General features: G+C 35.9%; 2 protein-coding genes across 2 annotated transcripts; both read right to left on the minus strand.

Moving 5' to 3' along the window:
- Positions 1 to 11,122: 11,122 nt before the first annotated feature.
- Positions 11,123 to 11,551, minus strand: LOC145095390 (secreted RxLR effector protein 161-like). Its single transcript, XM_079033280.1, has one exon. The coding sequence runs from the start codon at positions 11,549 to 11,551 to the stop codon at positions 11,123 to 11,125; it is 429 nt and encodes a 142-aa protein (XP_078889406.1).
- A 2,456-nt stretch (positions 11,552 to 14,007) lies between these two features.
- LOC145095391 (uncharacterized) lies at positions 14,008 to 15,105 on the minus strand. The gene is made up of 2 exons (XM_079033281.1): positions 14,752 to 15,105; positions 14,008 to 14,658 (listed from the first exon to the last, which is right to left on the minus strand). The coding sequence occupies exons 1-2, from the start codon at positions 15,103 to 15,105 to the stop codon at positions 14,008 to 14,010; spliced, it is 1,005 nt and encodes a 334-aa protein (XP_078889407.1).
- Between the last annotated feature and the right edge of the window lie 3,507 nt (positions 15,106 to 18,612).

Consider the following 18,612-nt stretch of genomic DNA (forward strand, 5'->3'; position numbering starts at 1 on the left):
CACACACCTCCTGGCAGCACACCCACCCTATATAAAGGGTAGACCCCTTTCCTTTCATTCCTTTAACACCTTGGCAGCACACAACTCCTTTTCTCTCAAGATGCTTCAACCGTAAACCCTCTCAAGGCCTCAAAATCGTGAGTAATCCATCCCTTAGCATGCTGTACTTGAAGAACCACTTGATCTAAGCCCTTAAGCATCAAAGTTTCATCATGTTCTTCATCATATGAAGGAGTACGGCCGCACACCTTTATAAGGGTGGCCGTACACTCCTAAAAGACCCTCCAAAGTGAGAGTTGGATTTCCATATTCGAGTTGGACATGAACCTAGCCTTGCTACTCCCTAGATTTAGCATTTTGGACATCATCTTGTGGGGTGTACGACCGCACACACCTGTGTACGACACACACACCCTTGTGCGACCACACACTCCCATGTGCGGCAGCACACTCCTGTGTACAGTAGCACACTCAAGTGTGCGACCACACACCCAAGTGTGCGACCACACACCCCTGTGTGCGACCACACACACACTCTAGGACCACAAACTCATTTCTAAGACCATAAACTAGCACTACAACCAAGTATGGACCTAGAACACTTCATGGATTGCAAGTATGGACCTTGAAACACCCCAAATACACCTCCCAACATGAGTGTACGACCGCGCACCCATGGCTGCACACACCTTAAAGGTGGCCATACACTCCCCTCATGCAATCTTTTAAGGTCCTAACACTTAGTGTAAGTAGCCTCAGGTTCCTAGAGTAGTTCTCCATCAAATTTAGTGGTGAAATACCTTCGTTTGACTCCTTTATGTGTCATTACATGTTCCTTAGGATCAACTCATGTTCAAGGCGTCACTTGAACATCCCGCATTCTGTATCGATCCTTCATTCAAACCACTTGCCCGAGGTGAGTTCATACCCCTACATTTTCTGTGTTTTTAATGTTTTCAGGGGGGAATACAAGCCCAACTCAAAATATTTTATTAGGTTTTAAACTTATTAATACAGTTCAACGATTTCCATGTTTAATAACATAACCAGATATTTTTTCTCTTTTCGTAATATGTTGAATATAAGGGAAACTGTTATTTTGGAAATCTAACTTCATAGCTTTCAGAAAGGTTTTATAAAACTGATGGTTCACTACTCTACCAACGGATATTCATTCCATGACTCCTTGAATTATACATGTCATGTATGAATCTGGAAGTCATGGAAGGAATGGGTTTTCAAACATGCTTTTCATAAGAAAATATAGGATTTTCTTGAGGAACACTTTTCAAAAGAATCAAAGAACATTTTCCCACCAAAACTAAATGCTTATGAACTCACCAGCTTTATGCTGATATTCTTTCAAAACTGCTTGTATTCTCAGGAAATTAGTAGCCAAGTACATCCAGGAGTTTGGAGAAGTCGGAGCATTAGAGTCACGTCTTTCTATTTTACTTTTGATATAAACAAATCTATGTATTAAACAATGCAAACCTTTTTCACATATGTAATCAATGTCTGGTTGTGTTTACTATAGTTGCTATGATACAATTGTTGTGACACTACGCGTCAACCATCCCCGAACGTTTCCGCCGTTCCGGTTTGGGGTGTGACATCCCTCGCCTGCGCCTGAACTGCCAACTGGTCTAGTACGTAGCGTCACCATACTGAAAATACACCATAACAATCATCAAAATACTCATCATAACTCGAGGGATCTCACACACCGCAAGTTCCCTGGGTTCATCTTAGCCCTCCTTGACTCGAGTATGGATCCTCTGCTTTGAGTAGTACGGACCCATACTACCTTCCACATTTATCCGTACTTTCTTCAAGAATTGCTTTGACTCCACCAAGTCCTTTCTACAATTACTGCTCTTTACGCTAATCTCATCCCAGGCTTGCCCTAGGGTAATCTCCGACCAACTCTCTGCCATCAGCTGCATAAGATATCCCTACTATCTCCCCTAACTAGCTCGTGAATACCATTACATATTACTAAGACCAGATAATTCTTTGAATGAGAAGTCTCTCCCTACAACGGTTAAACTCAAACGAGAGCTGCGAAATAAGCTAAAACTAACCTTCTGAAATTATTTAGTCTTCGTAATATGCAACTTAACATATTCGTTTACTAGTTAGTTAAAGATAACTAGAACTCCTAAAAGCACAAAGTAAGTAGCATTCGTGCATTGAGTAATCAAAATCAAGCATATCCTAATTAGGCCATCATATCACTGACTAATCAGTACTAACATGTAGTTCAATAAGCACATACAGTAGGCATACAAGGCATCATTCCTAGATCCTTATCCCTAATCTAGCATGTAGTTCTCATACACATACAGGAGGCATACAATGCATCCTTCCTAGACCCTTAGCCCTAATCTAGCATGCAGTTCTCATAAATATATCATATCATAACAAACATGTATAGGTAATTTGGGAGAACTTACTTGATGTAACAACCCGTAATTTCAAATCTTGTAAAAGTCAATCTTGGTCAATGAAAGTCAAGGATGTCAATAAAAAGTCAAACCTATTTCTTAACTTATATTATTAAGTTATATTAATAATCTATGAGTGTATAAACCTTTTTAAGAGTTGTGTGTTTTTAGGGGGAGAATACAAGTAAAACACAAGAAATTTTGTGTTTTAAAATATAATTTACTTATTATGTTTTTCTTACCATCAATATGTATTTAAACGAGAAACTTGTTAAAACATGGAAATAAACTTATAAACTATAATAGGTATAATTTATGGATTATAAGAACTATTTTACAAGGTCCAGGTTAAAACATGAAAATAAACTTATAAACTATGATAAGTATAGTTTATGGAACAAAGGGATCTTTTTACAAAATTACCAGTTATTTATAAAAAGGTTTTCGCATTATTACTTGTAAAGTCGTTGATCTAGTTTGTGAGACATGACTTCGTGTACTTACCTAAGTACCAGTGGAAGTCTACCTTTATGAACCAGAGTCTCATGGAGGGAGAGCGTGAGTTTGTGTATACATCTATATGGGACCGACAATCCCTCACCACTACTGTTAGCTACAATTAGACCGGCAGGTCTGCGGGTGACAAACGCCATAAACGATATTGGCGTCTGATTCACGTCGTATCAAATAGTATGGTCATAAGAACTCACAAGGAGAAAATAACGACATATTTACGTAGTAATATACTTTTCCTAAACAGTATCAAGGGATATTAACTATATGATTACTTAGTATATACAATAAGGTTAGATAAAATTGAAGTTCGGTAGACAGTGGAATGTGTGATTTCCGCCTTACTTCCTATTCCTTGTTTGGTTGTGGGCTTAGGGTAGATTCACCCATTCAATTGTCTGTTCGATCTCAGTTATATACAACTCGTATGTATTAAGTGATCATAGGAGGGTTGTATCGTCGCATCAGGTTTTCAGGGAAAACAAATCTCCAGCTAGTTTAACTTATTAACAAAACTAAATATCATTAAAGTGAGTATAGTAATTATACTTGTGATTTTAGGATCTTGGAACGATTAAAACTACAAATCGGTTTTGTAGAAAATCTAGGATTTTCTATGATTAACATCGTTATTTTAAAGGTGAACAGTTTTCGATAGAACTTTTTGAAAGCAATAACAATTATCACTGAAAAAAACGTTTTATAATAGAGTATGTGGAACTAGGAACTTATTTACAAAAGTTTAATTCTTATTATCAAACTAGTATAACATAAAGGACCTTTAATGGTTAATTCTACAATTCCTTAATTTATACATCAGAGTTATATATAAGTAATATCCGATAGGCAGTGGAATGTGTGACTTCCGCCTTACTTCCTGTTCCTTGTTTGGTTTTGGGCTGAGGGCAGATTCACACATTCAACTGTCCGTTCGATATTAGGTTATATATAGTTAGTATAAACTAACTGATTATAAACGGAGCTATTGTGCTTACCATTTTACTAGAGAATCATTAATGTTAATTCTGTGATTACTTGATGAATACATTAGGATTATATATAATAAAGATCCGGTAGACAGTGGAATGGGTGACTTCCGCCTCATTTCTTGTTCCTTGTTAGGTTGTGGGCTTAGGGCAGATTCACACATTCAACTGTCTAATCGATCTATATTATATATAATTTGTATTCATTGAACGATCACAGAAGGAATAACTGCAGTCATATTACTTATTAAGAAAATATAGGATTTTCTGGAGGAACAGACGAACTTTTCCAAAGAACTAAGAGTATACTTTTTATAAAAAAAATACTTATGAACTCACCAACTTTAATTTTGACAAATTTTCAAACCACTAGTATTCTTAGGATCGTTAGTAGACAGGTACCCTCTCAGGTGTTGCGAGGACGGAGTTTTTTGTCTTAACTTTTGTTGTACTTTTAATGTTAGTCAAGTAATGTTTTGAACACAATGTAAATATTATATTATCAATAGCATGGTTGTTGTTACTTTGATTACTATGATGCATGTGTTGTGATACTTAACATGAAGTCATCCACCCTCGGACGTTTCCGCCGTTTCCGGTTTGTGGGTGTGACAGATTGGTATCAGAGCATTGTTTATAGTGAACTAAGTATATCAACCTATAAAAGATATACAACTATAAATACAATGGGACTAAAACACTCTGACCAAGAATTATACTTTGAAATATAACAATATCTTATAAAAATATATATATAAACCAAAACAAGTATCACAAGAAGAACAAAATAAAAGTATTTGGATGTTGGACACTACAGTCAAACCTAGACAGTTATGTAATCATATCTGGGATAAATATAGCCTGATCAACTATATCTATATGAGATACGACCAACATGTGTTTGGGAGTGATAGTGGTGTTGCAGCAAGTCTAAAACTTACCAACCCTATATACAAAGAAATGCTAGAACAAAACATAAAGTTAAAATATTGTAGGAGTATTTTAAGTACTATAACTAACTTATGTGAAAACTAAAATATATTTACTGGTAAGGTTATAATTACTGAGTGTATACATTAAGGTTATATATAATTGAGATTTTATAGACTTATAATTTGTGATTTTCACTCTACTTCCTGTTCCTTGTTTGGTTGTGGTTTTAGAGTAGGATCACTTATTCAAATGTCTATTCGATCTGGATTATATATAATCTGTATACACTATATGATTATAGAAAGACCCGGTAATGATCATCCACGTAAAAGTTTATTTTTAATAAAAATAGTTTATTAATATCGTAGATTCTTTAGACATTCCCATTATCGCAAGAATAACATAGGTAGATGTAACTACTCCATTACAAAAGTCAACAGAGGAGTTGAGGTAGAAGTAAAAGAGGGTTCGCGAGGAGAATTCCGAGAAGGAATCAGACAAAGAGAAAGTCACTAGATAGATCGTTAACAAAACCTTACCCTATCATAAACAAACTAGAGAACACCTTATACGTCATACTAATAACTAAGAAACCAATATAAATTAGTGAGTTAGTGACTATACTACTCACAATATGTGTTAAATTACCGTACCTTTCGTCACAACTAGTAACAGTAAAAACCCAAAAAGGCCAATGTCTTAACCCAAACACCACCAAAAATACAAGATAGACCATGAAGTCATAGATCTGGACTCTAGGGACAAGAAGATCACGTAAAGTCCCAACTTTCTCTACATGCATGGCCATTAGAAGCTCCAAGAGGCCAAAATGATGGTCTAATGGTTGCATGGGACTTCCATGGACACAAAGTTGGCACTTTTATGCCATGAAAACCCCTCAAGACCTTAGATCTGAAGTGTTAACTCATTTGGGACGTCCAACTCTCAATGACCATGATATTTGGACCAAACCAATCAAAATAAGCCTAAAAGAAGATCTAAACAACTACAAAGCAAGGTTCAAGCTTTATACCAGCAAAATGTCGTAGATGAGGCAAGGATTCTGGATCTATATGCTCCTTTTTGTGTCCTCAAACTTTTCCTTCTTCCAATGACTTCAATCACACACTAAAACACTTAAAATGGCTCACAAACTCTCACAATAGCATTAGGGTTTCGAGATCTAGGGTTAGTACAGTGGAGGCTGGAAATAAGGCCAAGAGAAAAGGTTTAAGGAGTTTAAATAGGGTGCAAACCTCGGAAATTAGGATTTCATATCTGCCAACCTACTCGTCGAGTTGAGGCCTCCCAACTTGTCGAGTAGGTTACTTAAAATGTGCATCCCTTTTGATCTCTACTCGACGAGTTTGGGGCTCCCAACTCGTCGAGTTGCTCTATAAAATGAAATAAATTATAATTTAAATACATACTAGGAACCAGAAGTTACAGAAAGCTGTTGTGTTTAGCTGTTACTTGCGAGGTGAGTCTTGTCACTATATTTACCTGTATGGTAGTGTATACATGCTGACCAACTAGATCTTATATGTTAACTGTTATTATATGTGAAACTGAGTTGCTGATGACTCATGGAATGATGTGAGTCCGTAGGATTGCTGATAGTCAACAAGGTTGCTGATAACCCATGAGGTGTGTTGTTAATCCACATGACATGTTATTAGCCTATTGGGATTGTTGTTGATCCCTAGGGTTGCAGTTAACCCATAATTTCTTATTATGATGTGATGTATGCGATACTTTAGGAAACTCACTAAGCTTCATGCTTACAATTGTGGATTAAATGTGTTTCAAGTACTTCAGATGATCACGGGAAGGTGAAGGCTTGACTGTACACTCCAACTTGAAGATTTTATGATTCCGTATATTTGATACTCTGATTTGAGATGATTGTATTTGATACACTTGGGTTTTATCGACTTGGTTTTTATAATAACTGGTGTTTTATTTATATCAAAAATCGAAAAAATTTATGAGCAAAATGGGATGTTACACATTTGCTAAAGAGATCTTTCATAAAGTTCAAGATAAGAATTGGATGATGCTACAGAAAAAATTGAGATATTGGGGAAACAGAAAGATTATGTGGAAGAGAATTCAAAATTAGATGTTAAGAAGATGTCCAACAGTAGCTTGGTAAATGGTATATTTCAATTTCTTCATACGTTTTCTATTTATATTTTTGTTGGAGTGGAGTTCAATCAAATATTATGGATCCCAGTAACATTGTTCCTGGTTGGTGGGTTGAGTGATTTTTCTACATAGGGGATGCCTTTAATAAAATGTAGGTTTTAATAAATAAAAAAACTCATCACATGTGTGTATGTGTGATCTTTCATGTTAAAGAAAAACTCAGTAATTGTTTTTCATTAATTGATGGTTTATAGTTTTCAAGTTTGATACTTGGCTAATAACACAAATATTATAAAGGATTGATGTTTAATAATTAGGTTAAAATTGTATGATTAAACCTTATTTATGCAATGTGATTCTTTAAATTAAGTTGAGAATTTTGTGAATTATATTGCTCAAAGAGTGAGTACATTGCTATTATAAGTAGAAATAAGCTATATTGCTATTATCAGTAAAAATGACAGAAACTTTTCGAAAATGTGTTAAAAGGTGTATTATATAAATTGAAAGTTATACTTGGTATGACTTTGCTGTAAACTTATTTACCAAGTAATGGGTAAAAATGTATATTATACAGATTGAAAACCAAGGGTCTACTTAGGGAAGGATATAAAGCCCTTATATATACAGTGCTCCAATTTGTTTCCTCTGTTGGTGGGCAAGGCTAATCCAACAGTAAAATTGACAGGGGTAAAAAGGGAACATGATAGCCGAATGTTTCTTTATTGAATGATTGAAAAACTGGAAATTGTTACATACACTCAAAGCTTAAAATACAGAAACTTAAATAGGCTACATTACAACTAAAAGCAGAAAAATAAGCAACGAATCTTTTACTGGGCAGGTGACCACGTGCCCCTTTTATTCTCCTAATTATTGGGTCAATCATTGACTATCATGTCTCCCCCTCAATGTTGACCTTCATCTTCAGACATTCCACACCTATGAGTGCCCTCATTTCAGCGAACTTGATTCTTGGCATTGCCTTTGTCAGCACATCCTGTCACACCCCAAAACCACGAACGGCGGAAACGTTCAGGGGTGGAGGACGTCATGTACAGTATCACAACAGTGTAATATAATAAACAAGCAACAACATCATCCATTGCATTATAAGTAGAATTTTAATACATGTGTGTTCTTTCATTAAAGTAAGACACCAAAAATATACAATCAAAATAAAAGACGAGTCTTGTCTGCTTCGTCTTCTCAAAACCTGGCCATCGTACCTGTCTATTGTTGACCTGAGAATACAAGTTATTTTGAAAGAGAGTATCATCTTTAAAGCTGGTGAATTCATAAGTATTTAAGTGTCATTGTCATGCTTATGAAAATCTATCATGAAGGCCATGTAAACCTTTAAGTGAAGATGTTGATGTAAGTATGAAAAACCCTATAAAATCCCTTATTTTCTATAAGTATGAAGTGTAGTCTTCTACCAAGACCCGAATGTTTTGTTATGACTATGTAGTCTTCTACCAAGACCCGAATGTTTTGTAAGTAAAATGATAGTTTTCCTTTAATTGTTTAGTACTAAAGTACTTAGTCTAACTCATCGTTTATGTGAAAGTATCACAAAATAAAGTAAACAGGAAAGTGTACTACTGTAAGTGTTGTCACTGGGTACTAGGACTAACACAACATCACATTAAGTGAACTATGTAACCTAATGAACATCCGAAGATTTGTCCAGAAAAAGTAATAATGTAAGTGTCATCGCTGGGTACTAGGAGTAACACTACATCGCATTAAGCGAAAGATATAACCTAATGAACATCTGAAGGTTGTCCACTTGTCCTCTGTAGCAGCAGCAGGTGGGTGGAGGGGTTAGCCCCGGTTATCGATCTACCTAGTATAAGTAGTAACCTTAGACCTCCGTAGATGGTCATCGACCACTGGTGCTAATCAGTAGGTTTCGGAATGGTAAGTCCCGCCGAGCTATCCCATTGAACCGGGATAGGAAAGATAATCTACCCAGTAAGTACTAATAAATCATCCTCGTAGTTCTAAGTACAAGCATCCAGGTAAGTGAATACAGGATAATGCACCTATGTAACAGTGTTCCTGTATGGTATTCATGTATGTGTGTCCATGTAACAGGTAAGTATATGTAAACATATTCATGTATCATGTAAACATCTTTAAGTACTCATGTATCAGGTAATGTACTAGTATAGACTCATGAATGAACTGACTCTTGTGTGATTCCTTGTAATAGGAATTATGTTTGAAATCTCCAAATTATCCCTATGATAATTTACTGGAAGGTAATTAGTTGTTCAAGTATGTTTATACACTCTTACTACTCAAGAGTGTGAAAAACTAAATGAAAGTTGTAAACTATAACATCAATACATATATAAGAATATAGGTGTACATGCATTAGTTCAAGAGTGTAAAATGGTTTTGTAAGACATCTTATGGATTTTGAACAATAATTAACAATGACTTGATGTCAATTTAATATACATTTCAAAGGTAAAACATTAGATAACAATGTGTTTTTAAGATTTAAAACCATTTCTTGCGTCACATTTTGTAGTATGTGAAATTTGTTAAATGACAACCACAGTTATAAAATACATATCAATGATTTAATAACATGTTTGTTTCTACTTGTATTCCCCCCCCCTTTAAAGCATTTAAAATCATTTAAAACATTGATTAGGGGTATGAACTCACCTATAGTTGGTGATTGGGATGAACTGAACGGTATATGATGGCTAGGTGTCAAGCGAGGACTTGTACACACACTACGATCCTAATGAACATATAATCACACATATATGCACTCAATTAGTCTTAAATCACTAATTGATAATGTTAAGACATCCTAGACATAATAAACACTTTACATAAGTGTTTTAAGCCTTAAGGATTGCATCTAAGCTATTGTGGGACAAGGTATTTGTGTTTAGGGTTCCAAAGGACCCTATATGTGAGTTTACTCCCCATATACCATCACACATGGAGTTTACGGTTGTAAACTCTTGAGTTTACGGCCGTAAACTCCCAACCATGGGTGTTTTGAAGTCCCAAATGATTCCTAGAATTATTCTAACTTGGTGGTTAAATTCTTGGAAGGGTTTAAGGTCTAGAAATACTCCAATTAGGAGTTTACGGCCCTAAGGCCGTTCCCCTTAGAGTTTACGGCCGTAAACTCTAAGTATGGTGTGTTTTTGATGCTTTCAAGTCTCTTGCACTTGTGGTATAGGTTCTAGACTTTTATTCCAAGCATATGAAGGCATTAGGCACACTTTGGTGCCCCTTTAAGGAGTTTACGGCCCAAGAACCATGTCTTGGCCATAAACTCACTTTGGCAAGTGATTTTGATGTGGTTCAAGCCCTTGATTAAATGGGAACAAGTCTAGGTAATTGTCTAAGGCTTTAGGAGCCTTAAAAGTACCATTTTGAGTTTGAATTTGGAGTTTACGGCCTATGATATTCTTGGGCCGTAAACTCCCAAACTTGGGTGGATTTTGTTTGTTTTCTTGTCCTTAATACACCTACAATTGAGTCTAAGGCAGTTGGATAACACAAGGGTCGGTTTTGGCTTTGTTTCGGGAGTTTACCGCCCAAGAACACCTTGGGGAGTAAACTCCTAGATCTAATGATTTAGCCATCTAAATCTTGTTATAAGCACATAATAAGCATTCTAACACTACTAGAAAGAGTTACTCATGTTTTGGTATAAAAACCCGAAGATCCGTGAGAGAGAAAATGGCTTTTCTCTAGTTGGAAATGTGAATAATGAATGAATTTGGTTTAGAAATCTATTTATAGTCCTGAAATATTTTTGGCAGAAAATATTTTTGTTCCTGAAATAATCTCTAATATAATAGAGTGTTGGAATAACAGTGTTGCACAAAACCCTAGTGCACCCACTCTCCTGACATTTCCTGAAGTGTAAACCCTGAATTACTCAAACTTACACGAAACGTCTGAAAATTAACTGTGACTGCTATAACTTCTATTGAAGTGATATAGTTTGTACAGAATGGAAATTTCGGGTTGTCACACATCCGCCTTTTGTTGATCTCCACTCACATACTCCACTTGAATTTGTTCTCTTTCAACACACATACGGATGAAATGTTACTTTGTATCTATGCGTTTACTCCTTCCATGGTGAACCGGGTTCTTTATGAGTACAACAACAGATTGATTATCCACTAACAGCTTCACCTTTTGAGCTTTTCTTCCAAAAAGGTCACTCAGCAAGCTTCTCAACCACAGTCCCTGACAGGCAGCTGCAGTTGCAGCCATGTATTCTGCCTCACACGAGCTTAGAGCAACAGTTTGTTGGTTTTGTGATGCCCATGTTATTAAATTTCCTGAGAAGTAATATGTAACACCTGTGGTTCCTCTTCCATCCTCCCGATCATCATTGTAGCTGCTGTCATTGTACCCTACTAGCATGACATCGCCTCCTCTGTGATACAGTAGACCATACCCGGTTTTTCCCCTTACATATCTTAGGATATGTTTTATGGCTGCATAGTGGCTTTGTTTTGGGTTTTGCATATATCTTCTCACAACTCCAATACTAAAGTTTAGATCAGGTCTTGTGTGTACTCGATATCTCAAGATGCCAACCAATTTCTTCTAATTTGTTGCATTTACAGGTTCTCCCTGTTCATCTTTGGTCAGCTTTAGCTTAGCTTCCATTGGGTGCTGAGAGTTGTTACACTCTTCCATTCCTGCTAGCTTTAGGATTTTCTTTGCATACCCTTGCTGTGTGAGCATAATTCCATCCTTCCCTTGAACTACCTCTATTCCCAGGTAATAGGATAGAAGTCCCAAGTCACTCATGTCAAACACTTGCTTCATTTTTCTCTTGAATTCTAGAATTCCCTTCTCACTTGAGCCAGTAACTATAAGATCATCCACATATACTCCTATGATGAGGATTAAATTGGATTTGTGTACCTTATAGATTGCGTGTTCTTGAGCACATCTGGTGAATCCTAATCCTTTGAGTGACCGATCTAGCTTCATATTCCAGGATCTTGGAGCCTGTCTTAACCCATATAGAGCCTTTCTGAGACGATAGACCATATTCTCCTTTCCTTTGACTGAGAACCCAGTTGGCTGAGAGACATACACCTCCTCCTTGAGGTCACCGTGTAGAAATGCAGACTTGACATCTAAGTGATGTACAAGTCAGTTTTCTCTTGTCGCTAGTGACAGGATTAACCTTATAGTTTCCAAACAAGCCACTGGTACGAAAACATCTTCAAAATCGATGCCCTTTTCTTGAGCGTACCCCTTTGCGACTAATTGGGCCTTGTGCTTGATCACATTTCCTGATGCGTCTCTTTTTAACTTGAATACCCATTTTAACCCAATTGCCTTTCGGTTTGGTGGCAATTTGGTCAAAAACCATGTATTGTTTTTCTCGATCGATTTCAGCTCTGCCTCCATAGCTAGCTTCCAATTTCTTTCAATTGATGCTTCTTTAAATGTTGTGGGTTCATCGTCGATTAACAACAATTCTTGATTTCGCTCATACAACCTCTGTACCTCGTTATGATCCATCCTCTTTGTATTTTGGTAAATCTCGTTGATTGAGCGAAACCCTTTAGCTGGGGTATCATTGAATGAGACTGCCGACCCACCATCTTCATAATTTATTGAGGATTGACTTGAGGGTGTTTCTCGCAACCCATCTCTAGGTGAGATCGACATAGGAAATTCTCCAACTGGCGTTCCAAAATTGGAGGCGTGCGAGTGAGTGTTAATCGGCGTCAAGGGACTTTCATTCACGTTGTCTGATGGTTGCAGTTCTTAGGCCGGATGTGATCGATTTGTATCTTGGGGTAAAACATTAGTCCAATAAGGTGTGGTAAGTGGCTCTCCAATTATTTCCTCATTTGAGGCCCACGACTTGGATTCCTCAATCACGACATTCCTCGCTATTACAATTCGGCGATTCTTGGGATTATACAGCCGATACCCCTTTGTTCCATCTTCTGTTCCCAAATAAACCATGGTATCACTTCAATCACTCATCTTGGATAGTCCCCGCAATTTCTTGACGAAGCCCACACACCCAAAAACCTTAAGGTGTGCAACTGAAGGCTTTGAACCCTTCCAAACCCCGTATGGAGTCACGTCCTTGAGTGCCTTTGTTCCAGTTCGGTTCAGCAAGTACACTGAGTGATGCACAACTTCACCCCAAAACTGATCTGGTACCGTCATGACTTTGAGCAGGGACCTTGTCATCTCCAAGATCGTTCGATTGTGTCGTTCCATAATGCCATTTTGCTGTGGCGTATGTGGTGTCGTCAATTGACGTCTTATTCCAGACTCTTCACAGAAATTCAAGAATTGAATGGAGTTGAACTCACCTCCCCGGTCCGTTCTCAACATCTTGATCTTAAAATTGCTTTCTTTTTCAACCTGTAACTTGAATTTCTGGAACATGGTGAAGGCTTTGTCTTTGGTTTTGATTAAATAGACCTACATATATCGTGAGTAGTCGTCGACTATCAGTAGGAGGCATTGATTATCGCCCTTTGTTGCAGGTGTAATGGGGCCACAAAGGTCAGCATGTAACAGTTGGAGCGGTTCCTTAGCCCTCCATTAGGCCACTTTTGGAAAGCTTTGTCTAGGTTGCTTAGCTACCATACATCCTTCACACACCTGTGCTGGATGAGATACGAGGGGCATTCCTGTCACCATCTTCTTCTGTGTCATTTCTTCCAGCATTCTGAAATTCGTGTGGGCCATTTGTGCATGCCACAACCATGAGTCATCAACCATACTCACAGCCAAGCACGTAGGCTTCCCAGGTGTGAGTTTTATTTTGTAAAGTCTATTTTTGACCTCTGTACCTTCATGATCAAGTAGCCAGCTTCGTCATACATCCTTAGGAATTCCTTCTTCATTCCTATATCGTATCCCTCCTCAGTCATCTGTCCCAGGCTGATTATATTACTATGCAGAGCTGGAATATAATACACATCTGGGATGACAAACTAATCACCATTTTTGCAATCAAACAGTAGAGTGCCTTTCCCCTTGATAGGAACCTTAGACCCATCTCCAAATCTTACTTGTCCAATCACCTTTTCATCTAGTTCAGCAAATAAATCTTTAAAACCAGACATATGGTTACTAGCCCCATTGTCTAGGTACCACATGTTGTTATCTTCCTTTTCTTTTAACTGGTTTGGATACACCTTCTCCTCATTCAGAAGGACCATACTTGTATTTTCTTCTCCATGTACAGTTAACAGTAAAGCGGGTCCATCTTCATCTGCAGCTAAGTTCACCTCTTGATCTTGCTGCTTCTTGGCTTTACATTCAGAAGCATAATGGCCAAGTTCTTGGCACTCGTAACATCTTATATGGCTTTTTTCTCGTGGCTTCCGATTGGAGTTATTTGCTTCCTGTCGTGAACTACCACCCCAGCGTCTGCCGCTTCCACGAGTCGACCCCCGACCCCGTGTACCGCTCCTTCCACCTCTGTCACTACTTGCACCTCTCCCCCGACCCCCAGTCTTACTTGGACTGCGATGGCTCGAGGAACCTTCCGACTTTGCAAGTAACAAGGCATTATCACCACTTGAGTTTGCCTTCCAGAGTTGAAGTCGGTCTTCATAAGCCTTTAAGTGCCCACTTGCCTCCTAGAATGGCATAGACTCCATATCGGAGCTTTGCTCAATTGATGCCACAAGATTTATAAACTTCTCCGGGACAGTATCGAACAATTTCCTCACCAGTTCTTCATCTTCTAATATTGCCCCTGCACTTCCAAACTTTGAGATCATGGATGATATCTTCCCTGCATACTCATCTATGGTCTCTGTCTCCTTCATTTGAAGTGCTTCGAATTCACTCTTCAGTACCCATAACCTTGCCTTCTGGACTCTCTTTGCACCCACGTACCGTGACTTTAGAGAATCCCAAGCCTCCTTGGTTGTTTTCTTCTTGGCAGCCTGTGCAAGCATCTCTTCTGGGATCGACTGGAAGATAAAGGCTCGAGCTTGCTTGCTCTTTTTCTCATCCACAACCACACCGGTTGGTGGCTCAATGGTATCCCACAACCCATGGGCATCCATAATAGCTTCCATCTTGATCGACCATATATTGTAATTTGATGAGGTTATCATCGGGCATTGAAGGGGGTATGGACTATCTTTGGATGGATTGGATGTTGAAGCTACTATCATGGTATCGTACAAAATGATCATAACCTTAATGCTCTGATACCACTTGTTGGTGGGCAAGACTAATCCAACAATAAAATTGATAGGGGTATAAAGGGAACAAGATAGCTGGATGTTTCTTTATTGAATGATTGAAAAACTGGAAATTGTTACATACACTCAAAGCTTAAAATACAGAAACTTAAATAGGCTAAATTACAACTAAAAGCAGAAAAATAAGCAATAGATCTTTTACTGGGCAGGTGACCACGTGCCCATTTTATTCTCCTAATTACCGGGTCAATCATTGACTATCATCCTCATCTCTCTATCCCTAATCTACCCACATTTTTTTCATCAATTTTCTCTATATGGCGATTTAGAAACTGAACTCTCCGCTTACGTCATCGTTGACACACCATATATGGGGTTGAAACCAAAAGTTTTAATGAAGTCAAGAAGTGTAATAGGAAGAAAGTGTCATACAACGACTTCAAGGCATGGGCGATGACTGCATTTCAGGAAATCACATGTCTTCTACTCCTGCATTTCCGTTTGCATTATTCGGCACTGAATTTGTGATTTCGAATAATGTCGTTTACTTTTTCGTATTTGTTTTGATGATCAATGTTGTTCTCAACTTTTTTACTTATTGGAGAAAGATTTTGCAATAAAACTTCATGGATTTGGGCGTGTGCCTCATCATCCTATAGTTTGTTGTTGAATGTAAATATGATTTTAACTCATAACTTACTATATGAAATTTGTCCCATTAAATCTTACATATTACTTTTCCTTTGGATCCTTCTTTGTACTGATTCTGACACATACACCGTTGGAGAATTTGTTAATATTTGCCTAAAAATATTAATGTTATCATGTTTATAAAATTGTTAGCACAAACAATTATCTCAAAATGTTACTCTTAAATACCCAAGCTACTGTTATGGTACTGATTCCCACACACCTCTTCTTTATATATGTAGCTATGTTGCTATTACTTGGGAATAAATGTAAGTATGTTTCTAATATGGCATTGTAATCAAAATTTTGAGTTGTGGTTTTAGTCAAGCAGGTAGCCGATTTGCTTATTCAAGTGTGAGTATTTCAAGTTTTATTCCTTTGGCTTATACTTAGAAGTATGTAGTGGTTTAGGTGGGTTGTTTAAATATGGCACATGAATGTTAATAAAGCCATTATAGTTCATTATTTTCTAAAAATAGCCATTTATAATTTTTTACTTACGATAAAACCGTCCTTACAGTTTAATGTTTTTAGCCTAGCAAATTTGTGATTTTAGAACCACCAGACTATTAAAAAATCATGAAGATAAGGTATTTGCGGGTGTCTACGTTTTTTTGGTTCCAACCTATTGGCATCTACCGGTAAAAAATAAATTTACTTTTTTGTTTTTAAATTACATTTAATTTCCTTTGTTTTATCACTTTGTTCTTGATTTGTATCCAACCACTCTTTAGTCTTTACGAGAGTACTTGAAATTCTTTTTGGGATTTTTCTGGCTAGATCCGATAAATAAAATGATGAACATAGTTATAAATTTTAATTACATCCTATCTTTAAAATTTTTAGTTTATATAATATGAATTTCTCTAACGTTATATTAATAGGAAAAGTCAATAGAGTCACACATATATACACACACATTAGTTTGTACAATATGATTGATTTAAGTATCTACATATACAAAACATTGATCATATATTCATACCAATGTGTATATATTTAATTTAACTAATCATAGAGAAAAAAACATCCATCTTTGTAAATTAATAAATATCTGCAAATCATTGATTAGTCATTACAATTTAGAATTATTAATATGTTTTTTTCTTTCTCAACCGTAGTGTCCATATGTATTAAGGGTGATGAAGAATTAGTATATTTTTTCTAATAATGAGTAGGTTTTTCATAAACGAAAACTTTCATAAATTATACATCTATAAACTCACATACTTTGACACCTTCTATATGGAAAAAAAATACGTTTTAAGAAATTGTTTTGCTAATATTTTAGAAATTGACCAAATAGCCATTGTAAGGTAGGTACAATAAGCATGAAAACGATGGTCACGCTTAGGAATACAACTATATGCATAATAGATACTTTCGTGATCAATTTGGAGCTTCGCATGTTTTTTAGAGGTTTGAAAATTTCCGGTGATTTTACATCAGTTTAAGATCAAGAATCTTTGGTTAAGATATTTATATTTATTGGGTCTTTTTGGAAAATTTAAGGATATATACAAATACCAGCCTTGATATTTTTCTTAATAGCATTACAAATTTCAAAGAAACTTTGAGTCTTAGAATTTTGGATTTATTACATCTGTTACACACACATAACCACATAACCATCTGGTGTAAGGTTAACAAAGAAATATAACCATCTAGATTCTAGTGTTCAGTAAATAAAGTAATAGGTTGTCATTAAAAGCTAATTTGATATATGATATATATTGATTTAAGATTTTAAAGAGGGTTGCTACATTGCATAAATAAATGGAAGTATGTTTTTATAAACTGATAGTTGCTTTGAAAGTTTTTGAATGGTAATTTGAATGATGATACCCTCAAACGAAAACATTTTATTATATGTTTATTGGGTAATAACAATGTAGTTTCATTGGGAAGGTTTCCTCATATATTCTCACTGACAAAATTAGCTCCTAAATAAAAAAAGATAGATAAATGTAATATATGTTTAAGTTACAAACCGTATAGTATACAGGTTCAAACATTTAAATTGTTTTAAATTTAAGATTAGTATCAAACCTAATTAATCTTTTGTTTTATTTTGTATTAATTTTATAGTTTGTGAATTAGTTTTTATCTGTTTTTAATTAGGTTGTATAAATAAAAAAATATATATGAAAATTAAATAGGTTGGTAGGGTTGGGGATAAAAAATATAAATTTTCTTGTTGTGGAATAAAAAAGATAGAATAGATAAAAGAGAAAGAAAAGCTTATATAACAAATATGTTGGTAGGAAAAGAGATGGATACACTCCATCCTGTGTTCATGTCTCCAAAACCATTAAGCTATCAAGTGACGGTTCCAATATTTTCACTGATTTGATTTTTACGTAGCATTCTATTTTACTTTTCTAATAGAACAATATTTTGAAAAATATGTTTGCTTGGCAATGTCATCTAAATACGATTGAATTTCCACTATTACAATAAGGAAAATATATATATATATATATATATATATATATATATATATATATATATATATATATATATAATAATAATAATAATAATAATAATTTTTTGAAAGTACAATGCTAGAATTGTATAAATTATACTATATGAAAAGAAAAAAAAGTTAAAAGAATCATAATATAATAAAAATAAGATCATATAATATACAATTAAAAGATGCATACGATTATTATTATTATTATTATT

Source organism: Lactuca serriola, chromosome 3, assembly GCF_051521515.1.
Source record: "Lactuca serriola cultivar US96UC23 chromosome 3, Lser_US96UC23_V15, whole genome shotgun sequence".
NCBI classification, from domain to species: domain Eukaryota; kingdom Viridiplantae; phylum Streptophyta; class Magnoliopsida; order Asterales; family Asteraceae; genus Lactuca; species Lactuca serriola.